The 25,483-nt window shown below is 40.9% G+C and overlaps 1 protein-coding gene and 2 long non-coding RNA genes across 6 annotated transcripts in view; 1 reads left to right on the top strand and 2 right to left on the bottom strand.

The window, feature by feature from the left end:
• The window catches only part of TTC28 (tetratricopeptide repeat domain 28), a 577,193-nt gene extending 570,390 nt beyond the window's left edge, over positions 1 to 6,803 (top strand). For all 4 annotated transcript variants that reach the window (XM_036993107.2, XM_036993106.2, XM_073223237.1 and 1 more), the window contains 2 exons: positions 86 to 193; positions 1,337 to 6,803. In XM_036993107.2, coding sequence (XP_036849002.1) covers positions 86 to 193; positions 1,337 to 2,961 — 1,733 coding nt within the window. In that variant the 3' untranslated portion in view covers positions 2,962 to 6,803. The remainder of the gene's footprint in view (positions 1 to 85; positions 194 to 1,336) is intronic.
• The window catches only part of LOC118967439 (uncharacterized), a 65,131-nt gene that overhangs the window by 2,549 nt on the left and 37,099 nt on the right, over positions 1 to 25,483 (bottom strand). The window lies entirely within an intron of this gene.
• Positions 6,875 to 25,480, bottom strand: LOC140846536 (uncharacterized). The gene is made up of 3 exons (XR_012125717.1): positions 24,961 to 25,480; positions 15,064 to 15,142; positions 6,875 to 7,014 (listed from the first exon to the last, which is right to left on the bottom strand). It is a non-coding gene; the product is annotated as an uncharacterized lncRNA (long non-coding RNA).

Genomic DNA, 25,483 nt, shown 5'->3' with positions numbered 1-25,483 from the left:
GGAGAGGAGCCCCAGAGCTCTCATCCTTTTCAGGATACGGACTCTTCCCTAAGGAAGTGGATGTTCCTCTGATTTGTTCCTCTAGGCTTTGATCTCTGTGAGGTTGGTCAGGAGGAAGTAATCCTGAAAACCGGGAAACAAGCCAATCGGCGGACCGTGCACTTTGCGCTCCAGTCCCTGCTCGCCCTCTTCGGTAAGAGCCTTGCCCAGCGCGGCCCTCGTGGGCGCCCCTGGGAACAGACGCCAGCACACATCTGGCTGCGTTTGGGGAAAGGCAAGAAAACTGAATAACCGTTTTCTGTGTGTGCATCAGGGGCTGTTCGAGAGCAGTAAACAGCCCTCTCAGGGAACTTAGAGTGAGAATACGTGTACTTATCAGACGACGTGCTGCCAAGTGTGGGACTGGAACATGAGACAAGGCGGCAGAGCTGCCGGAACCGAGGAAGGGTGGGGGACCCGGGCGGCTGTTCTTGGGACCCTGGGGGCTCACCTGCCTGACATTCTCAGAACGCTAAGCTGGAGGCCCAGCTTGTGGTTCTGAGACTACATGCAGGCCCAGACGGTGGCTGTGGTTTGCAGGCAGAACCAACAGGATCTGCTGAAGCATGTGCGTCGGACAGAAGGAGGTCCCAGTTGGTACCATTGTTCGGGGCTGCCAGAATGGGACTGCCTTTTGCTGAGACCCTGACAGTGGCAGGAGGGATGGGTTTGAGTGCCATCTTGGACTCATTCATTTTTGGGATAACCATTAGACACCTACCTAGGCAGCTGGTTATGAGAGTTTGAAGTTAAGGGAGAGGCTGGCCTGGAGATAGCAATGTGAACACAGGTCTGAGGGGAGGAAGAGGGCCTGGGAAGGCGCAGTGAGGATGGGGTGATCCCGTGTGAGCAGGGTCACTGGATTTGGAGCGCAGTGGAGTGGGCTCGGAGAGGGCGGGAGGAGAGGCACAGAGAGTGAGTGTACATGACTCCCAGGAGGTTGCTGGAGTGTGAAGCGAGGTGGCCACAGCTGGCACGGATGGTGGGTGTGTCTGAGGGCAGGGGACATCACAGACTGCCACAGTCCTCAGGCCTGGTCAGAGCAGGAGGTGGATGTGGGCAGGGTCTGTGGCTTACTGGGCTGTCAGTTGTCTAAGGATGTTTCTCTCCCTCTGTACAGTTACTTTTCCAACAGGACTGTGCTTCTCAGGATTACAAGATGAATTCAACTTGTGTCTAAGTAACACTCACGTAATATCTTTGCTAGCTTCTATGCATAGAAGGATGCTTATGATTTTGAAAAAACCAAAACCATATAGAATTCTAATTGCCCTCTGGGCACTCTGATTTGTCTTAGATTCTACTGAGCTGCCCAAGCGCCTCAGCCTTGACAGCTCATCTTCCCTGGAGTCTCTGGCCTCAGCCCAGTCCGTCTCCAATGCCTTGCCTCTGGGTTACCAGCACCCACCCTTCTCCCCCACCGGTGCGGACAGCATTGCCTCAGATGCCATATCTGTGTACAGCCTAAGCTCCATCGCCTCTTCAATGAGCTTTGTCTCCAAGCCTGAGGGTGGGTCAGAAGGTGGGGGCCCCCGAGGACGGCAGGACTATGACCGGTCCAAGAATGCTTACCCACAGCGAGCCACCCTGCCTCGGAGCCAGCTGTCCCCTGAGACCCGCCCTACAGGCAGCAAAGACGAGGAAGAATACGAAGGGTTTTCCATTATCAGTACTGAGCCTCTGGCAGCCTACCAAGAAAACAGAAAGACACGCTTCTCACCAGATCACAAACAGCCCCAAGTCGGGACAGCTGGAGGTATGAAGGTTTCCCTAAGCTCCAAGGGGAGCATAAGCACTCCAAACTCTCCAGTTAAAATGACCTTGATTCCCAGCCCAAACTCACCCTTCCAAAAGGTTGGAAAACTAGCAAGTTCAGATACAGGAGAATCAGACCAGTCTAGCACAGAAACAGACAGTACTGTGAAGTCCCAAGAAGAAAGCAATCCAAAGCTTGATCCACAAGAGCTGGCCCAGAAAATTCTAGAGGAGACACAAAGTCATCTCATTGCAGTGGAGCGTCTTCACAGGGGCGGCGGTCCGACCAGCAAGAGTAATAATTCTGAGGATGGCATTTCCGTGCCAAACAGCGCTGCCGTGTTCAGAGCATCAGAGACCAGTGCGTTCAGCAGGCCTGCGCTCTCCCACCAGAAGAGTCAGCCATCGCCACTTCCTGTTAAACCAAAGCCCCCAGCCAGAAGCTCCTCCCTCCCCAAGGTGAGCTCAGGATACAGCAGCCCCACCACCTCGGAGGCCTCCAACAAGGACAGCGCGAGCCAGCACAGTGGCCGGCCGTCGCCTGGCTCCGACTCCCAGACTTCCCTCTCCGACCAGCCTCTCTTCAAACTGAAGTACCCCAGCTCTCCTTACAGTGCTCATATTTCCAAATCACCAAGGAACACGTCCCCAAGCTCAGGCCACCAGTCTCCTGCTGGCAGTGCACCTTCCCCAGCTCTCTCCTATTCCTCAGCCGGTTCTGCTCGCTCGAGTCCGGCTGACGCTCCTGACATAGACAAACTGAAAATGGCAGCCATCGATGAGAAAGTGCAGGCAGTCCATAACCTGAAGATGTTTTGGCAGAGCGCACCCCAGCATTCCACAGGACCCATGAAAATATTCCGGGGGGCCCCTGGAACCATGACTTCCAAAAGAGATGTCCTCAGTCTATTAAACTTGTCACCTCGGCACCACAAGAAGGAGGAAGGAGTAGACAAGCTTGAACTTAAGGAGCTGTCTTTGCAGCAACCTGGAGAAACACCACCGAAAGCGCCTCCCAATGGCCACTGGCGCTCGGAGACCACTGCGCTGAGCACACTGCCCGCCAGCCCTCCTGCTGCGCCCCCCACGCGCCCTTTGAGACTTCCTTCTGGAAACGGCTACAAGTTTCTGTCCCCGGGAAGATTTTTTCCCTCCTCCAAGTGCTAAAGCGTCTTTTGTACACACTAACTCTGGGTGCAGCAGCCGCGGGTGGGCACGGCGCTCGCTCTGCACTCCCTTGTCTGAGGTCCGTCACCCACTCGGCCGCTGGCCACCTCACGGTGGGCGCGCTCCCCGGGCACCACCCGCCCGGGTGCCACCACAAACACAGCTGGTGGTGCCTCTGGGCCAGATTCACCAAAAGCCAGGATTTCTGTGGGGTTGGTACAGGTTCATGGAATTTTCTACACACTTCATCCAATGTTTACCTTGAACTCCCTGCTTCTCATTTTTGATGTGATTCTTCACAGGATTTTTGTACAAAGATGGTCCTGGTTCTGGGGTGGGGAGAGGAAAGGGAGCACATATTTTGCTAAGAGGTATATATGCAGTACCTTTTATACACATAAGTACAAAGAGAGCTTTTTTTACGGCTTTCAGGTGCTGGTTGGGCGTTGGATATGTAAAATCAGAGTTGAATTCTACATGAAAGTGTTGTATCAGCCAAAAACAACAATGGTTTTAAAAATGCCAATGATTTATATAATTGTAGCAATTTTGGTCTCATGATATTGTAACACCACAATAACACGCAATAATTCATGTCTAAACAGTGCTTCCATGCTGAACTCTGCTCCCCCAAGCTCTACAAATGTCCTTGGGGCTCCACAGTCAACCAAACTTGAATTTTCTTAAAAAAATTTATGTAACTCAACTCTTACCCAGGCATTTAGAACTATGCAATTAAGATTTAAAATGCAACTTTGTGCTTTTAAAACATTATTGACCTTTTTTGTACGTGGGCAAACAACTTGGTTTTACTATCAATAGTACTTTGCATTTATAGCTATTATTTTTAAAGGCTCAAAAATTTTTTAAATGTCAAATTTTGAATAGTCAACAACAAGTAATTTTATCAAGTTTGGGGGGGAAAGGTTAAAACTATCCAGTTTTCTTATAAGCAAGCAAAAAAATAAAAAAATTAAAAAAACAATTCCATGGCTAACTAGATTTAACTAAGATCTAGCCTTCCAGCTCCTATTACCTTTATTAGCTGCTTAGGTTTATTCTCTTTTTCCCAGCTCCAGGCCTCTAAAACCTCTTCTATCTAAATCTGTTGCCAGGTCCCCACAATCCCAGCACCCCGTATCAGTGAACTGCGTATGGACCCTCATCTTAGCTGTGACCACGCCCCTTGCTCCTGCAGTCCAAAGGACAAGCCCCCTCCCCTCTCACAGACTTTCATGTTGGCAGCCTGAGAAGCAGGGGGTGTGGGGGTGGTTGCTGGGATCTACACCCAGATTATTGCTGAAGAGGGAAACAGACGTCCCTGAAAGTGTTGTCTTTGAAAGTGTTGTATGGCTGTGACAGTACACTGAAACTGTTGCCAGCTGGGACGTGACAAAAGAACAGGTAGCAGAAACCATTAACTTATTTCAATAAAGAAATAAAATGCTGAAAGTCCTATCAGTACTAAGTTTAGTTTGGAGAATTTAAATAAACCGCTTTTTGCTAATTCTAAAATTAAAATCCTACCATCCCCACTGTGAGGGTATATCACACAAAAGTGGACAGCCACTTGGCCCAGCAACACATGGAGTGGGCACAAGGGGCCTGGCAGGAGGGACCCTAACCTAAGACCCCCAGGTGGAGTCTGTAACCTTGGGTAAGAGCTCACTTTATAAACACACTCTGACCACTTGCCCCGTTCCTCAGTGTACTCTAAGAGGGAAGGATGATATTTATTCAGTTTTTGTGTTATTCTCCTGAGCTATGTCATAGAGGTTTTTGCATTTGACCCAACAGCTATGCTGATGAAAGCAAACAATAAGGATGATCCCATTCTAACCCTGATCCAAACACTGGAAGAGAAATACTTTTTATAAAAAGCGAGCAATTATGAGGTGGTCTTTATGTCAGTAGGGAAAAAAATAAATGCTAATAAAAGTACCAGAGTAGCAAATGAAAGCCAAGTTTATAGCACTGTGCATTTAGATAGCAAAATCAGGTCCTCTGCAAAGAAGACTAAGCCTCAAAGTAAATTTCTGAATCTATATGTAGATAGGCTGTTTCTCAGCAAACCTCAGCCTCCTTCCCAAGTGCCAAGGAGCCCTGGAGAAAAGGGCCGGGGTCTGTGCGCCACCCGTTTGCCCGCCTCTAGTGCGCGCCCTCCACCATCCTGACCACTTCCGTGGTTACCAAGCCAGCTAGGAGGACTTGTGGATCCTAACCTAGTTGCAGTCCTAAGTACATTGTTATTCAAGTTTCATGTTGCAAAGCCAAATGGTATATGTGATTTTTTTTTTGTCCTAGATATAAGCTTCAATGAAAAAGCAAAGATGATGAAATTACAGGATTTAAAAAAAAATCACTGTAGACTCACCACTTCTTTGTTTACTGTCAATCTGGGTGTTTTCTATGAGTAAAATGGATATAAAATCAAACTTTTCAGGCTACACTGAAAAAAGTATGCACTTAAAAATTATCTAAGATGTGTAATTCACAGATCTCTTTGTACAGATCAGGGGTCGGTAAACTATGACCCACAGGCTGAGTCAGGTCGGAGGCCTGGTTTTTTATGGCCTTGAGCTGGGAATGGATTTTACAATTTTAAATAGTTCTCTGTGTACCTACACAATATTCTTGGCTTTGCCTGTTGGCCCACAAAGCCTAAGCTGTCTAATGCCTGGCCTTTTAGGAGAAAGTTTGCTGACACCCGGTATAGGCGGCAGAGAACACAGTTAAAGGTTTTGTCTCTACAGTCTAGGGGAAGCGAGTGTCAGACTGTGGATAAAACTGACTGGCATGCATGGGAACCCAGAGCCATGTGGGTAGAAGCGAGTGATTCCTGTTTAGTCCTTGGCTTTTTGCCCCACTTGGAAGGAGTCAGTGGATGTGGGTAAAATGTACAAAACTATTTTTCCTCACCAGATGCAGAGAACATTGGATATATGTTGTTTTCAGCTCAGGAAACTGGAAAGCCCTGACCCACCTGTACTCCACCAGATGCAAACACACTGAACACAAGCAATAAAATCGTCTCTTAGAAACTCCGTATGACTGGAAAGTAAGGTTGTAGACCCTGTCTTAACTCTCACCAGTGCACTACTCAGCTTCTTCACTGGCTTTAATTAAGTCAATATCCCAAGACAAAAATAGCTAAAACTTACATTTTTTTAAAATTTATATTTGTATGAAGTGAGACAACAAAGCTCTCACCTCCACCCACTGCAAAAGCTCACAGTCCACACCGATGCTTGCTGGGTCCCAGCAGGAGATAAAGTGCTGCACCCAGGGACTTGTACTGCTTTGCTTTCTCCCATGGACCCCAGCAGGTGGTCACTGCGGCAAGTCCCCAGTACGTTGCCTGTCCCATTGCCTCCCATTGCAAAGAGAACTGTCACTTTGTTAGTTTCAGTTCAGGTTGGAAGAAACGCCATGCAATAATCTGGTTTACTTTTAGTAAGTAGGCAGAAAATAAAAATTGTATAATTTTCACCACCTCTTTTGTTGTTTTATCTAAAAATGATTGTACATGTGGTTTGTGAACTGGGCCCTTGTTTGTGCCAGATCCTTCAAAGATGTTCCATGTAAGGACCCGCGTGGTTACCTCTCCCCTCCTCAGACGCCTTCCCCACTTGGCACTCACACCCCTTGTATGCAGTGTTAGCCGTCTTTGGCCTATGTGGACTTCTTTTGTAAATTACACAGTTTCCAGATGGCATTAAACTTTTTATATTCTGAAATTTACCATGTAAAAAGAACTTCATATTTTTATTGAGATTGCTAAGGCACTTGGCCTTCCTTTGTGATTTCAGTGTCTATTAAAGCATGAGTCCCCTTGGTTTTAAGTGCTGTATCTGAATCAATTTCTATTCCAATTCCACACTCTTCAGGTTTCTTTGTGGTACATAGAATGGTCGGGTGTCATTAGTGAGCCTGTATTTCTGTCTGGAGTTTCATTCTTCTCAATACACTGTAGCCTTACATTCGCCACGAGGAAAGCCCGAGAAAGTACACAGCAAAGCTCACAGGCTTCTTCAGTCCAGAAGCACCAGGCACCTGTGATGGGTGGTGATTTAGATGTTTAAATGCTGCTTCTGTGATCATAGTTGGAAGACAGAAAATCCTACAGTTGCAAAAATGTGCAAACAAAAATGGAGTTCATTGCCACTAGATCCCTGTACCTAAAAAAACTTCCAAAGTAGAGAAGGGAAAAACAAGTTGATGTGTAAACATTTGAGAAGCAAGAAGGAATAGTGAACAAAGAATTATCCACTAAAGGGTGAACAAATTTAAATATTAATTGTATAAAAAGTAATGTCTCAGGAGAGAAAGAGGAGATTCAAGATGGCAGTGTGAAAGGTGAGAGAAAGAACTCCTCCCAAAACCACATATAATACAAAAATATAGTTAATACAACTAATCCTAACAGAGCAACAGGAAAGAAGGCTGCAGCAGACTGCCTACACCTGGAGAATAGAGCGGACCTCATGAAACAGGGTAATATACCAAAGTCTTGATCCAGCGGAACCCAAGCCCTTCCTCCACCCCAGCTCACTGGTGGGAGGAAGAGAAACAGAGTGGGGAGGGGTTGGAAGCCTAGAACTGCTGAGCACCCAGCCCTGGAGATCAGCTTTGGAGCACAAACGTACATTGCATGGTGCTCTGGAGATTAGTGGGGTTGGAAAGCTAAGGCAGGTGGAATACTTGAAAGACTGAGATTCCAGTCATTTGTGGAGGACAGGGATCCACATTTGGCCACTCTGGGACAAAGGAAAGGCAGGCGGTCTGAGAGGCTTACTTGCAGTGAGAGGGCTGCTGAAGGGGCGGGGTTTACACAGAGCTTGCCGCGCAGGAGAAGGGAAAGGTGGACAAGGTTGTCTGGGCGTGCTCTGCGCAGCAGGTTGGGAACTTTCAGGAGCTTCAGGCACTCCATTCCCCTGGCTGGATGCTCAGCTCCAAGGCCCCCCACCTTGATATGCAGCCAATATGCCTTCCTCCTGGCCTGCCGGCAGCAGCTCACAAACCGGCAGTCACTGCACTGGCGTCAGGCCAGCCAGGGGGAGGCCCTGCCTATGACAGCTACAGATGCAAAGCACAGAGGCTTACACTTGTGTGCTAGGCCCACTGGCTCTGACACTGGAGACAGGCACTGCAGCTGGGAAGCAGGAAACAGCTCTTTTCTGCCCCCAGGCACCAGCACTGCTCCCCTGCAACCCCCGACCTCACTCCAGGGGCTGAGCAGCTCCAGAGACTAGAGCTTCTGGGCACTAGAGGGCACCACATAGAAATATGAAATGTCAAAGGAACCTGGTTCACACCAAAATCTCACAAACCTCAGGAAAAGGGCCAAATGAAACTGAACTCACCAATCTTCCTGAAAGAGAGTTCAAAATGAAAATCATAAACATGCTCATGGAGGTACAGAAAAATATTCAAGAACTCAGGGATGAATTTAGGACTGAGATTCAGTCATTGAGAAATTCCATACCTGAAATGCAACATACAATAGAGGGATTTAAAAGCAGATTAGATGTAGTAGAAGAGACAGTAAACAGGATAGAAATTAGAGAAGAGAAATACAAAGAAGCTGAGGCACAGAAAGAAAAAAGGATCTGTAAGAATGAAAGGATATTGAGAGAACTGTGTGACCAATCCAAATGGAACAATATTCGCATTATTGGGGTACCAAAAGAAGAAGAGAGAGGAAAAAAGGATAGAAAGTGTCACTGAGGAGGTAATTGCTGAAAATTTCCCCAATCTGGGGAAGGAAATAGTTTCTCAAGTCATGGAGGTACACAGATCTCCCAACACAAGGAACCCAAGGAAGACAACACCAAGATATATAATAATAATAATGGTAAAGATCAAAGATAAGGACAAACTTTTAAAAGCAGCTAGAGAGAGAAAAAAGATCACATACAAAGGAAAACCCATCAGGCTATCATCAGAATTCTCAACAGAAACCTTATAGGCCAGAGGGGAGTGGCATGATATATTTAATGCAATGAAATAGAAGGGCCTTGAACCAAGAATACTCTACCTGGAAGGTTATCATTTAAATTTGAAGGGGGAATTAAGAAATTTTCAGATAACAAAAGCTGAGAATTTATCACTCACAAACCACTTCTACAGTGCATTCTGGAAGGACTGCTATAGATGGAAGTATTCCTAAGGCTAAACAGCTGTCACCAGGGGAAATAAAACCACAGCAAAGTAGAACAATTAATTACTAAGCAGATGTAAAATCAAATCAACTACCCCCAAAGTCAATCAAGGGATAGACAAAGAGTACATAATATGATACCTATTATATAAAGAATGGAGCAGGAAGAAAAAGGAGGAAAAAAAAAAAGAACCTTTAGATTGTGTATGTAATAGCATACTAAGTGAGTTAACTTGGACTGTTAGATAGTAGGGGAATTACCCGTGAACCTTTGGTAACCACAGATCTAAAGCCTGCAATGTCAATAAGTACATACCTATCAATAATCACCCTAAATATAAATGGCCTGAATGTACCAATCAAAAGTCATAGAGTCACTTAATGGATAAAAAAACAAGACCTGTCTATGCGCTGCCTACAAGAGACTCACTTCAAACCCAAAGACATACACAGACTGAAAAGTAAAGGGATGGAAAAAGATATTTCATGCAACTAATAGGAAGAAAAAAGCAGGAGTTGTAGTACTTGTATCAGACAAAATAGACTTCAAAACAAAGAAAGTAACAAGAGACAAAGAAGGACATTATATAATGATAAAAAGGGCTTAGTCCAACAAGAGGATATAACTATTATAAATATTTATGCACCCAACACAGGATCACCTACATATGTGAAACAAATACTAACAGAATTAAAGGGGGAAATAGAATGCAATGCATTCATTTTAGGATACTTCAACACACTACTCACTCCAAGGACAGATCAACCAGACAGAAAATAAAGAGACAGAGGCACTGAACAATGTATTAGAACAGATGGACTTAATAGACATCTACAGAACACTCCATCCAAGAGCAACAGGATACACATTACATTCTTCTCAAGTGCACATGGAATATTTTCAAGAATAGATCATATGCTAAGCCACAAAAAGAGCCTCAGTAAATTCAAAAAGACTGAAATTGTACTAACCAGCTTCTCAGATCACAAAGGTATGACTCTAGAAATAAATTACACAAAGAAAGCAGAAAAGCCCACAAACGCATGGAGGCTTAATAACATGCTCCTAAATAATCAATAGATCAATGACCAAATTAAAACAGAGATCAAACAATATATGGAGACAAATGACAACAGTAATTCAACACTGCAAAATCTGTGGGACTCAGTGAGGCTGTGCTAAGAGGAAAGTATATTGCAATACAGGCCTACCTCAGGAAAGAACAATTCCAAATGAACAGTCTAAACTCACAATTAATGAAACTAGAAAAAGAAGGACAAATGAGGCCCAAAATAAGTAGAAGGAGGGACATAATAAAAATTGGAGTGTAAATAAATAAAATCAAGAAGAATAAAATAATAGAATCAATGAAAGCAGGAGCTGGTTCTTCGAGAAAATAAACAAAATAGATAAACCCCGAGCTAGACTTATCAAGAAAAAAAGAGAGCCTACACACATAAACAGAATCAGAAATGAGAAAGGAAAAATCAGTACAGACACCACAGAAATACAAAGAATTATGAGAGAATACTATGAAAAAGTATATGCTAACAAAATGGATAACCTAAAGGAAATGGACAACTTTCTAGAAAAATATGACCTTCCACGGCTGACCCAGGAAGAAACAGAAAATCTGAATAGACCAATTACCAGCAAAGAAATTGAATTGGTAATAAATAAACTACCTAAGAACAAAACTCCTGGACCAGATGGTTTCACTGCTGAATTTTATCAAACATTTAATGACAACTTAATACCCATCCTCAAAGTTTTCCAAAAAGTAGAAGAGGAGGGAATACTCCCAAATTTGTTCTATGAGACCAGCATCACTCTAGTACCAAAACCAGGCAAAGACACCACAAAAAAGAAAATTACAGATCAATATCCCTGATGAACATAGATGCAAAAACACTGAACAGAATATTAGCAAACTGAATTCAAAAATACATCAAAAAGATCATCCATCATGATCAATGAGGATTTATTCTAGGGACACAAGGATGGCACAACATTCAAAAATCTATCAACATCATCTACCACATCAACAAAAAGAAGGACAAAAACCACACGATCATCTCCACAGATGCTGAAAAAGCATTTGACAAAATTCAACATCCATTCATGATAAAAACTCTCAACAAAATGGGTATAGAGGGCAAGTACCTCAACATAATACAGGCCATATATGATAAACCCACAGCCAGCATCATACTTAATAGTGAGAAACTGAAAGCTTTTCCTTTAAGACAGGGAACAAGACAAGGATGCCCACCCTCCCCACTTCTATTCAACATAGTTCTGGAGGTCCTAGCCACGGCAATCAGACAACACAAAGAAATAAAAGGCATCCAGATTGGCAAGGAAGAAGTTAAACTGTCCCTGTTTGCAGAAGACATGATATTGTACATAAAGAACCCTAAATAATTCACTCCAAAACTACTAGATCTAATATCTGAATTCAGTAAAGTTGCAGGATACAAAATGAATACACAGTGCATTCCTATACACTAATGATGAACTAGCAGAAAGAAAAATCAGGAAAACAATTCCATTCACAATTGCATCAAAAAGAATATAATACCTAGGAATAAACCTAACCAAGGAAGTGAAAGACCTATACCCTGAGAACTACAAGACACTCTTAAGAGAAATTATAGAGGACACTAATAAATGGAAATTCATCCCATGCTCTTGGATAGGCAGAATTAATATTGTCAAAATGTCCATCCTGCCTAAAGCAATCTACAGATTCAATGCAATCCCTATCAAAATACCAACAGCATTCTTCAACGAACTAGAGTAAATAGTTCTAAAATTCACATGGAACCATAAAAGATCTCGAATAGCCAAAGCAAAAGTAATCCTGAGAAGGAAGAATAAAGCGGGGTAGGGTGGGGGTCAGGGGGGGGCGAATTATGCTTTAAGCTCTACGCTTTAAGCCACAGTAATCAAGACAATCTGGTACTGGTACAAGAAGAGACCCATAGACCAATGGAACAGGCTAGAGAACCCAGATATAAACCCAAGCATATACGGTCAATTAATATATGATAAAGGAGCCATGGACATACAATGGGGAAATGACAGCCTCTTCAACAGGCAGTGTTGGCAAAACTGGACAGCTACATGTAACAGAATGAAACTGGATTATTGTCTAACCCCATACACAAAAGTAAACTCAAAATGGATCAAAGACCTGGATGTAAGTCATGAAACCATAAAACTCTTAGAAGAAAACATAGGCAAAAATCTCTTGAATATAAACACGAGCAACTTTTTCCTGAATGCATCTCTTTGGGCAAGGGAAACAAAATAAAAAATGGACAAATGGAACTACATCATGCTAAAAAGCTTCTGTACAGCAAAGGACACTTTGGGAGTGTCCTTTGTATGGGAGAATATATTTGTAAATGACATATCTAACAAGGGGTTGACATCCAAAATATATAAAGAACACACACACCTCAACACCCAAAAAGCAAATAACCCTATTAAAAAATGGGCAGAGGATATGAACAGACAATTCTCCAAAGAAAAAATTCAGATGGCCCACAGGCACATGAAAAGATACTCCACATCGCTAATTATGAGGGATAATGCAAATTTAAACCACAATAAGATACCATTTCATACCAGTTAGGATGGCCAACATAGAAAAGATGAGGAACAACAATTGCTGGCAAGGATGCAGACAAAGGGGATCCCTCCTACACTGCTGGTGGGAATGTAAACTAGTTCAACCATTGTGGAAAGCAGTATGGAGGTTCCTCAAAAAACTAAAAATAGAAATACCATTTGACCCTGGAATTCCACTCCTAGGAATTTACCCTAAGAATGCAGGATCCCAGCTTCAAAAAGACAGATGCACCCCTATGTTTATCACAGCACTATTTACAATAGCCAAGAAATGGAAGCAACCTAAGTGTTCATCATTAGATGAATGAATAAAGAAGATATGGTACATATACACAATGGAATATTATTCAGACATAAGAAGAAATCAAATCCTACCATTTGCAACAACATGGATGGAGCTAGAGGGTATTATACTCAGTGAAATAAGCCAGGAAGAGAAATACAAGTACCAAATGATTTCACTCATCTGTGGAGCATAAGAACAAAGCAAAAACTGAAGGAACAAAACAGCAGCAGACTCACAGAACCCAAGAATGGACTAACAGTTACCAAAGGGAAAGGGACTAGGGAGGTGGATGGGAAGGGAGTGAGAAGGGGAATAAAGGGCATTACGATCAGCACATATAATATAAGGGGGTGGCACAGGGAAGCCAGTATAGAACAGAAAAGACAAGTAATGACTCTATAGCATCTTACTACGCTGATGGACAGTGACTGTAATGGGGTATGTGGTGGGGACTTGCTAATGGGGGGAATCTAGTAACCACAGTGTTGCCTATGTAACTGTATATTAATGATACATAAATAAATAAATAAATAAAATAAATAAAAGCAATGTCTCATTTGGGTAGCAGTAAAAATTTAAAATACTGGACAATAATATATATGTATATAAGTGTTATAGGTTGTTTGGGAAGAGAAGAGTAGATTCTTTTTAGAGCAAGTAAAATATACTCACAAACAAAATAGAAGTAGAGGGTTATACTGGTTAGTGAAAGAAATAAATCTGTAAAAACTTGGTTGGTCTAAAGGAATAGAAAAAGGAGGGAACAATTATCTTTTTAAAAAGCAGGATAAATATAAGATGAAAAAAATCACCAGTAATTTAAAATGTAAGTGAACTAAACAATTAAAAAGGAGATTGACAGATGATGGCAATGTGCCATATGCTCTTTAAAAAACTATATGCTGTTTGAAAAAATAAATAAACCATGAAAGCATAAGGACCCGAAAGGGCTGACAGTAAAAGGATCAGCAGAATAGATATTAAAGGCAGTAATAAAAACAAAGATGATCCATTTTCTAATGTTAAAAAATTTAGCAGAAAGGCCAAATTCTAAATTTGTATGCAGCTAACTATATAGCTTCAAAATTTATTAAGTAAAAGTTGACAGGACAAGTTTGGAAAACTACACTATCATGATGGGAGATTTTACCCTCTACTCTCAATAACTGATAGATCAAGCAGACAAAAATGTAGGAAGCAGATGGTAGGTTTAAACAGTGCAGCAAACAGGCCTATGAAATGGAGAGGAGAGAGCCCGGCCTCTGATAGTCTACATTCTTCGCAAGCACACACACGATGTGTATGATAACAGAGCAGGCAGGCAGGCCATGCAGCCAACCTCAACAAATACTGAGGGATCGATGTCACTGTTGCCACCCGATGATAACACAATACCATTCAGTTAGCCATCAATAACAAGAAGATAATGGAAAAGTTGCCATTTAGGCATTCTTAAATGCACTAAATAGCACACACGAACCATGGAAGAACTCATAATAGAAATGAGGAAATACTACGTATCTGAACTGATAGATGCCTTCAGGGCCACCTTGGGAGTTCTGGGTTCTACTTTCATTCATGACAAAGGAATTTCTTGTTTGTTCTACCCAAGACAGAAGTTTGCACAGTGGGCTACAAAACCTTCAGATTTTCAGGGAAAATGAAAACTTCATTTTCACTCAATAAAGTGAAATATATACTTAATTTTATTTCTGCTTAAATGCTACTTTGAGGAAATATACAAATTATATAATAGCTTAAGAATAAAATTGACTTAAAGCTGCACAAAAATTAGTGGGATGCAGTTAACCTGACATTTTTAAAAGAAAAACTTATAACCCTAAATATCTATTCAAGGGTGATATTCAAAATATGTAACTGTATGGGCCCCAACTGACGAAGAGGCATGCCGTGCTAAGCAGCCAGTGCTAGGACACTAGTGCATACTGGCATATGTTAGGAAGGAACGATAACCCCAATTCTATGCCAACATATGTGAAAATGCAAAATAACACCTACTATGGTTTAGGCATACACGCATGGTTGAGGTATCTAGATACACAGTGAGCGGTGGACCTTGTGCAGGAGAGCGGTGCCACTGTGGGGAGAAGAGCAATGAATTATAATCAGAGCAGCATGTATGTGACTTTAACGACAAAGTGCTGTTATGCAGCTCTACTTGTTCACATGTATGAACTAAATATGAGGAATTTAAATGAATGAAAAGTATTATTAGCAACTATGCAACAATAAACTTTAAGAAAGAAACCATTAGAAGTCCTAGTGCAAGAAGGTAAAGAAAACATAAGCCAAAGCCAATAAGGTGGTTTACATGTACTCTGCCGAACTCTCAGGGGCCAGCAAATCTCTACCTTTTCAAATCATTTAAGAGAATATAAAATGATATTCAAATCTTTCCAAGATGATACTCTTGATCCCAAAATCAACATATTGAAAGGAAACAATAAGCCCATTTCATTTATGAATCTAGACACAAAAATCCTAAATAAAATACTGGCCACTAAATCCCTATGTTGCTAAAACCAGGAACACCGAGTATAAGTGGCTGTATGTTTTAGTTACTGAACATTAGTCTTTACTGATGAACACACATATGGTATTTCTAAGGGACCAGAGCTCTGGCATTAGAAGTCATCTATAAACACAGTCACATATGGAAAACCCCAATAAGCATTAAACTATGGAGAACATTACTACCCTAAGAACTGGAGTGGCTGAATTCTATGGCTTATATTGTAATTAGACAAGAAGCAAATCTATTATACTCCTATTATGAGAACAATCAAATACATATGTCAATGTAAAGGAAATTCCAAGCAGTTCTACCATTTCTTAAGAAACAATATAAAAACCATACCCAGCTATTACCCAAAGTAGAAACAGACTTTAGTACAAAAATCTACAGAGTAAATCTAAGGACGCAAGGTTATCACATTGCTATACAATGACTGAGGAGTACCATAGTGTGGTCCCTGTCACCTTAGGAAATGCAATTTATGTTTTCGTTACTGCTAAAGAATTTGCATATCCAATTGTGGAATACATATTTTGTTAAACACTTCCCTACAAGGGAGAGAATGGTCTTGATGGAGATTTGGTTATGTGCTTGGTTAAAAATGCAGTTAACCTGACATTTTTAAAAGAAAAACTTATAACCCTAAATATCTATTCAAGGGTGATATTCAACTGAGGGACCACAACTCAGGACCTTTCTCATTTTAAAGCCTTTCTTTAACTTTCCCAATGAGTATGCATGCTTACAGCCTCTAATACTACTAAATAATGACAAACAGCAGGAAACTGACAGGCTAATGCTGCATCCACCCTAGCAAGTGAAGCCAAAACATCTGGATTCAAATATATTAAAGGGACATGTTGGCATTAAGGAAACACTTTGCCTCTCAAGTGAATTTGCATCCAATCTCAAGATATTTATTAAATTTGTAGCAGTTCTGCATTTGGGCTTCAGGGAACAACAATATTCTTAAATATGTTTATATTTAATATAAATATATTTATATTAAATAAAAAGTTTTAAAATTCTAAAATAACCTTAGATCCCAGTAGCAGAACTCAAAGCCCACCCTTTCAGTTAATTGAGACAGGTAAATGAATTTGAATTCTGAACTACCAGGCAGCATTTTGCCAAAAGTCTGATTTTTTTTCATATACAGAGCTTTCTGAAGTATAGCATTTTCTTTTTGAACTAAAAAATGCAAAGGTAAAATAAAATTGATATGTAACCAAGAAAAAAAGAGGCACTTCTTATCTGTCATTTCCAAAGTCATTCATTCTACAAATATTTGCTGAGGGTGTGTTGTGATGAACAGAATGTAGCCAATAAAAAATAAACAAGCAGAAAGTTAAGATAAATGTTAAAAAGCCCATAAAATAAAGCTTGTGTACTTCCCTTAGATAACAGTCTCTCCTGGATTCCAGGTACTTCAGACAGCTTGATGAATGAAAGTGCCAATCACTGTGCCCCTTGCCCATCCACGGGCCCTCCTAAGAACTGCCCTGGCCCAGCGTCCGGGCCCTGAGGGATGAGACAGCAGAAGCAGTCCTGCTGTACATGGAAAGACTGCTCTCTGGCTGCCACTGAGTAGACGAGAGCAGGACTGCCAATCCCATCCAAGATCAGAACCTTAGAAAGAGTCCCTGCGTTCAGATTCCTTTTCTCATGAATTCAATCCAGGCTTGGATCAAGTCTCTGCAGGTGAAGCCAAAGCCAAAGTTAACAATGTAAAGTGAGGTCAGGGGGGACACACAGCCATGGGCAGGCCAGAGGTACAGAAATGATCAGTGAGAGGAGGAAGGCAGCAGCAGAGAAAGGAGGAAAGAACAGACGCAAAGGGCCCTTGAGAGACGAAGTCCCTGAAGGAACCAAGCTCTAGGCCACTCCACACCTCCACACACACTTACTTGGGGCAACTTAAACGGGATTTTTTCTTTGGGTTAATGGCCTTAATTGTGCATGTTTTAACCCATGGCATACCAGAAGCTAGTTCCAAGTGGAGCAGGGAGGAAGGCTGTAGCCAGGCAAACTGTCCAAGTGAAGACAGAAATGACAGCAAAAAGTAAGATATATATATAACTGGAACACACAGAGTCTGGAAGTCTGAGACCGTACCCCAAGGACCCACTACTGTACCCTGTTTTGTCTTGCAGGCATGCATGTAAATAAATAAGAAAATCAATCGGAAAAGAAGTCCCTTGTCCCTTCTTACAATTTATGCCTGGCCCACCCCTCCTCCCCGTTAACGGTGCGTGGTGCTGTTGGGGCCCCTCTCCGTGGCCAGTGCCTCCACTTGCCAGACCCGCTCTCGCCTGCCTACTGAAGGGCAGTCAGTAATTCTCGTTTTCCCCCTGGCACTGTCAGAGCCTTCCTCTTAGGTGAACTATTCCTATCCGCACACTAACATGCTGGAATCTCTCCGATTTGGCCCCAAACCCCATCCAGCGACCATGCCATTTCTCTGCTCTTTTTTCAGAACAAAAAGTTGGTCTATACTCAGGGTCATCAATTCTATCCTTTCTCTTCTCTCTTGAGCCACCCCCTCAAACCAAATTTTTTGTCCCCAAAACAAGATCAACAGCCACATCCATGCTGCATCATCTAGTGGTCAGTTCTCATTTTTCTGTAATGCACTACAAAAGATGTGGGCTCACTTACGAGGTAGTCCTGAAATAAAAGTTTAATTTTCATTTAATTAAGCTTTTAAACATATGTATATAACTTCTATTTACTCTAAATGCAGAGATTATTAGGACGATTTATGCAACATAATGAGGAAACCAGGAGGCAAATCCACAAGATGGGACCACCCCACCCTCCCCAGGGTTTTTCAATAGGACTTTCTGCAAAGAGGAAAATCTGTGTTGTCCAAATCAGTAGCCATTAGGCACATATGACTACTGAGCAACAAAAATATGCTTAGTATCACTAAGGATCTAAATTTTTATTTGTAATTTTATTTATGTGTATAAACAAGCCAGTATTATAAAGAAAAAAATAGAGGCTAAGTACTTTATAATATAAAAGCATTTTAAGTAAGAGACATGATAACCAAATGTAAATACACTTGTATTTCTATGCTTGTAACAGACATTGGAAAACAAAATTAAAACCAATTCTGTTTACTATTATGTCAATAAACATAAAATAATTGATTAAAACACAATGAACTGTATACTTAAAATGGGTGCAGGTCATAATACAGTTTATATCTCAGTACAGTTGGGGAAAAATGCTTTGGGATAAGTTTAACAAAAAGACAAGTAGGACCCACTACATCGCAAATTATAAAACATTGCTGTGAAAAATTACAGAAGATGTAACATAAGAGAGACCCTATGGGAAGAGCTTAGTATTGTTAAGAGGTTTTCTCTCCCCAAACTTACCTGCAGAATTTATACAGCTGCAACCAAAATACTGGCAGGAAAAAAATATCAGCACTTTTCATTAGAAATTGACAAGTTAAACTAAAATTTATTTGTAAATGCAAAGAATCTAGAAGAGTGAAACAAACTTGAAAAAGAAGTTGACCTCAAGATCTACTTTAAAGCTACACTAAGTAAGATTATATGGTTTTGGCTTATAAGTAAGTAGATCAATGGACAGAGTAAAGTCCAGAAACATGAGGAGAAAAAAATAACTCAGACATGTATGGTCAACTGATTTTCATTAAAGGGTACCAAGGAATTCAGTAAGAGAAAGGACAGTATTTTCAACATATGGTACTAAAAGAAAAACCCTACATATCATTGAGAAAAATAAAACCCCAATGATCACCCCAAACCATTCTCAAAAATTAATTCCAGATGGATCATAAAGCTAGACATAAAAGTTGAAATTATAAAGCTTCATAGGAGCTTTCTCCTTGACCCTGAGTCAGGCAAAGATTTCTTAAGACACCAAAAGCACTAACCATAAAAGAAAAATTTAATAAATTGTAATCTATCAAAAGTAAAACCTGTTCTTCAAAAGATATCAGTAAGAAAAGGAAAAAGCAAGCACAGCCTAGAAGAAAATATTCATGACTATTTTTCATGCTACCTTTACCTGACAAAAGGACCTCTGTCTGGAATATCAATATAAAACACCTGCAACTCAATAATAAAATATCACACAATAAAATAAAGGCAAAATATTTGAACAGAAATTCTACATAGGAAGATACACAAATGATCAATAAGCACATGAAAATGTGCTCAGAATCATTAGTCATGTGGGAATACAAATTAAAATCACAGTGAAAAAATACTTCCCACCTTTAGAATAGCTAAATGTTATAAATGACCATAACAAATGTTGAGTATACTGAACAACTAGAGCTCTCATGCCTTGTTAGTGGGGGTGTAAAATGATACAACCACTTTGGAGAACTGTTCAGCGGTTTCTCTTTAGACTTAACACACAGACAACCAATTCTATGTCTGAATATTTGCGCATTAGAAAGAAAGCAGATGCCCATGAAGAAACTCATACAAGAGTGTTCTTAGTTGCTTTATTCATAGTAGACCCAAAATGTAAAAAACCCAAATGGCTATTAGCAGGTAAATAAACAGATTGTGGTACAGTCATACGGCGGACACTGCATGACGACGAGAAGGAATGCATTGAGGCACACGACATGAGGACCAAACACAGTGTGTCGAGCAAAAGAAGTCAAACGCAGGAAGTTTCATACTTTTATGATACCATGTATACAAAGTCCTAGAATAGTCAGACCATTTTAAGGGATAGAAATTAAGAATGGTTACCTCTGTCTGGGAAGAAAAGGGGATTGACTGGAAAGGGGAGTGATGGAGCTTTCGAGGGCGATGGCCCTGCTCTCTGTCTTGACTAGAGTGATTACGTGAGTGGGTACATTTGTCTAAATGCATCAACTTGTACCCTAAGAATTTATACATTTTATAGTGTGTAAATTATATTAAAAGCCCCAGAAAGGACTTTGGGCAGGAGGTTGGGTAGAAATTAACAAGCTGATTCTAAATTTTGTATGGAAATGCAAAGATCCCAAGAATACCCAAGATAGCCTAGAGAAAGAACAAAACTAATGTGAATCTGTGCCAGAGTGCCCACAGGCACCTCATGCCATCGTGCTGCCCTGCTCTCCTCTAACGACAGGGCTGGATGCCCAGGAGCTGCATGTCCCCAGACCCCAACAGCAGGTTTCAGGTTAGATCCTCAACAAAAGGCAGTCATAAAACATTTAAGGAGAGATACATGATGAACTTCAACAGATATGAGATTTTGTATCACCATTCAGGTGTTTTTTTGTAAATCACTAGCCTAAGTACTGTTGACAACTGATTATTTCCAGAGAATGTGTGGTTTCTGCACCTTCCCAATGCCCTGGAAGTCAGTGGCAAACCTGAGAGGTAGCAGTCAGCCCCTTCCTGCACCTTTATTCCTCCAGTGTGGCTACTGGCTGTGTCAGCATCCAATTCTCCATATGAAATCCTTTCTTACTGGAAATATTTAAGAGGAGTTTTGTTTCCTGAATGGATGCTTGCTGAATAAAAAAAATTATGGTTAAATAAGACTGTGTGGCAATAATTAGCATAGAAAAAGACAACCAGACTAATGAAATAGTTCAGTATTACACCTGCATATACGTGGAAACAATATTTACATTAGTGAAACTGCATTTCAGTGGAAAAAAAATATGAATTATTTAATAATTTTTGCTGGGACCCATTCCATGAGAAATACCCATTTCAAAAGAAAAAATAAACTGGATCTCTACTTCTTGCCATACACAAAAATCAAGTCCAGGCAAATTAAAGCCTTAAATGTGAAAAATAACTTTCATAAGCTTTACAGAAGATTATGATTTCAAAAAGATTTCTTAAATAACACACACACACACACACACGCAAACCATGAGGAAACTAATTTCTGTGCATCAGAAAGCATATTAAGCGCTTTCCTCTTTTCCCACCCAACACATTCAGAATAAAAGCCTGAGGTGGTTCTGAGCAGGGTACGGATCGGAGAAGGAGATACAGATACAGAGAACCAGAATGAACCCCATTCAGTGGTGGGCTGGAATTGGAGGGTCTGATGTTAATCCACGGCTTCCATCTACCTATTGGCAGCCAGAGAGACACCCATTCCCTGGCTCTGTCTGGGAGGACTTGGCAGCATTAACACTTCGATGGGTATGAAAACACCTAACACTCAGATCTTGGCTCCTGAATGCTCGTCTCCATTAAAAGAGACCAGGGCTTCTTAGAAAATGGCTGATTCCAGGCTGCAACATCTTGTGCATCAGAAAGTTAAAAAGCATTCAAATAATGCTTGAGACATGCCAAAAAGTGCACAGATGACAACTTAAGGGGCTCGCACTGGCCAGACCAGGTACAATTTGAATATCAAATAAATAATGCTAATAACAAATCATAACCCATTGAATAAAATGGGAAACCATGAGTCCATACTGATACAAAAATGAACTGAAAAAAGATAAAGGAAAGAAAAGAAAAAGTCATGCAACAATAGCCAACCGATACAGATGTAAACTGATTGTAGACATTGTTGGAAAATGTAAGCTTAAGTATGTGTATGGTACTATTTCTCCTAATATATTAGCAGGGAAAAAATGCTACCCTTAATATTAAAAAAAAAAATGAACTGAAAGTTTGATGAGGTAAAAGACAGTTTCCATCTGTAGAAATTATGTATTTTAAAGATTATCCACATCACTGCTCATTATGTTCAGTTCTCCTTCACCTTTGTGAAAATATGAAATATAATTTACAATTACTGTTTAATGTCTTTGTTTCTTTAATTCTATCATCTGCCGTTTCTTGTCAGTTCTGAGTTAGTTTTCTTGTCAGTGAGGGTCATGTTTTCGTACTTTGCAAGGCTAGTAATTTGTTAGATGCTGGTTAGTGTGACTTTTACATAATAAGGTACTGGATTTCAGGGTAGAGGAGGGTATTCCTTCAAAATAAGTTTGCGCTTTGTTCTGGGACATGGTTAAGTTACTTGGAAACAGTCTGAATCTGTCAGGGCTTGCTTTTAAGCTTTGTTAGGTCAGGACCAGAACAGCCTGTAGTTCAAGGCTAATTTAGCTCCATCACTGAGGTGATAGTCTTCTGAGAACTCTATCCAGTGCCATGTATTTATTATGAGGTTTCTCCACCCTGGCTGTTGGGAACATGAACTGTTCCCATCCCTGTGAGCTTCACAGATTGCTCTGTCTGCTTATTATGGGGGTTCTAGCTCCAGCCTCTGGTAGGTCTCTCACAAACTTGCTGAAGAAAAAAGGAAAACTCTCCGTAGATCTCCAGAGTTCTCTCTCTTTCTCCACTCCACATCAATACCCAGCTTTCCCTAGTATCCAATGACTCAAAACTACTGTTTTCCATATTCTGTCAGATTTTTGTTATTGCTTAAGACTGTCAGGTAAGTCTAGATTCTGTTATTCCATTATGGCCAAAAGTGGATGTGGAGAACTGTTTCAATACTTCTAAAAGTACAAAATATTTACCAGTTACAAAGTGAAAAAGGGTAACTTTACATAGAGAAACATGACAAGCATCATTTTAATGAAATGACCAAAATAAACACCATGAGAAATGGGACAAATTGGAAATACAGGCCCTTACTGGATGCCCTGAGATCATAGCCTTACTTCTATGATATCCCGCCAAAGATGTACAACCTGAATCTAACCATGAGGAAACAGACAAACTCAAATTGAACGACATTCTACAACACGACTGGCCTGTGAAATGTGAAACATTTTAGGAAGTAATTTGATAACTATGAAAGATGTTTATACCCTATGACTCAGCAAGTTAACTCTGAAGTACATACTCTACAGAAACTCAAAAATGTGTATAAGAAGAAACCTATTGGAATGTCCATATGGAATTATTAAAGCAAAACATTAAAATAAATATAAATACCCACCCAAGAAGAACATGATGAAATACATAGAGATGAAAAAGAATGAAATAGAGCTACACATACCAATGTGGCTACATCTCACCAGTGATGATGAGTGAAAATGATCTATTACAGATATGCCTGGCAATTATAACAACAAATATACAGGGTGGGTATGGAGAACAGAACACAATCTGGGAGGAATATACCAGCAGTTTCAATAGTACGTAGAATGTTTTATTTCCTAGGAGAGATAGTAGCCAGGATTTCATTATGCTATCCTCTTTTTCTTTGTGATTAAAACTTTTTAACTGAAAAATATTGCTCATCAAGTTGGAAAATGTCCATTCAAAGTGGTTAAAATAAAAATACTGCTAAACTAGTTTTAGCATAGCATGGGTTTTCTGAAAAAAAAATGTACTCAAGGGGAGATTCTAAGCAGGTAATACTGGATAAACTTTCATTTATTAACAGATAATTTCCAAAACATTTGGTTTCGACAGTGCCGCAAGGCTATCAGTTTCATCTGGAACCTGACCAAGGTGACCATCTGTCCGGATTTGAGTAACTGAGTAACTGAAAGCTGCCACACATCCTGGGGTGGCTATTGTCAAATGGCACGGCCAAAGAATAGCATACTGGACATGAAGTTGTAGACAGCTACACATATTCAATTTCATCAAATATAATTAACTTACCAACTAAAAGTTAATTAGGAGTCATGCACACACATGAGTATTCACGAGCATAGAACATTCTGGAGTCCAAAGTTTCCTGTCAGAAGTAACAGGGTAGAGCTGTTTCTTTCCTAGTCTTTGGGTGACAAGAACTGCTTGAGAAGTGAAAAACTCCTTTAGGCTGGCTGTATAGGCTTAAGAATGGTTACTTTGGTTTTCATCTTAAAAAACAAATCAAAACAGTAAATGTAGATGTGTATGGGGTTCTTCATATGCCAATGACTTCACAACTGGTGAAGTGGAGACCGGCTTGCTTTCTGAGATCATCCTAACTCCCAGTCCCACATTTTCCACTCCGACCCGGATCCTGAACATAGAGAACTACCTATGTGACTTTTCAAACTTCTGGAATTCACAGAAGTGTGTTGTAACTTCTACAGAAATATGTTTCTGATATACCCTTCTGGACACAAAAGAGCATCTGGCATTTAGCATATTCTTTTTGAAGAATAAGTTGCAAACAACGGCTTTTTTCTTTGAAAATTTGTAATCAGAATTCTTTTATAAAAGAAAACCCACATGCAGGAAGATTTGCATGATGCTTTCCATAAATTATGAAAAACCTGTTTTTATATCTGTATCAATTTGGATACTCTTGTTACAATAACACATCCACAAACACACACATACATACATTCTTCAACTTCCTAAAAGGTTTTGAGAAGCTCTAAATAAAAGTACAGAATAAAATCCATAAAAACAAAACAGTAAGAGTCAAGTAATGAGGAGAACAAAGGAATAAAATAAGTTACTTACACTAGAGGGTTTTACTAAACTGTCGTCTGTGATCATTCACACAGCTTCCGCCATAGCCTCCTCCCAAGGGCTCCTGTAAGTCGGGCTGGTAGAGAGCAGCAGGCAGAGCATGGCATTCTTCTCATTGACAGACCGGGTCCACAACAGCGGAAAGTGTCACCCACGCTCTGTGCTCAGAGACTTGGCCTGGGGCCCCCACCCTGCTCCTCCTCCAGGCTTCCATCAGCAGCGCCATGCACGGAGGAACCAGCAAGTAACTCCCCCAGCACAAAGGGCCAGAGCTCTTAGTGTTGCTTTGTTACTTTTCTCACCATCTTTTTTTTTTTTTTTAATGAAAAAGATGACTTCAGGATGACTTCCAGAAAACCTGTCTGGGGAGTCCCTGAATCTGAGACCACAGGCTGGTTACTAGGTCACTGAGAGGAAGTCTCACCAGTCAAGTTCTGTGGGTCCCAGCAGTCCGTGAAGCACTGGACATTTGTCCTAAGCTTGGGGATTAAAAGGTTACTGAACATTTTCCACT

The sequence above is a fragment of the Manis javanica genome, chromosome 15 (assembly GCF_040802235.1).
Source record: "Manis javanica isolate MJ-LG chromosome 15, MJ_LKY, whole genome shotgun sequence".
NCBI lineage: Eukaryota > Metazoa > Chordata > Mammalia > Pholidota > Manidae > Manis > Manis javanica.
Note: the sequence above shows the minus strand (reverse complement) of the source record. Positions and strands in the feature narration are given on the sequence as shown.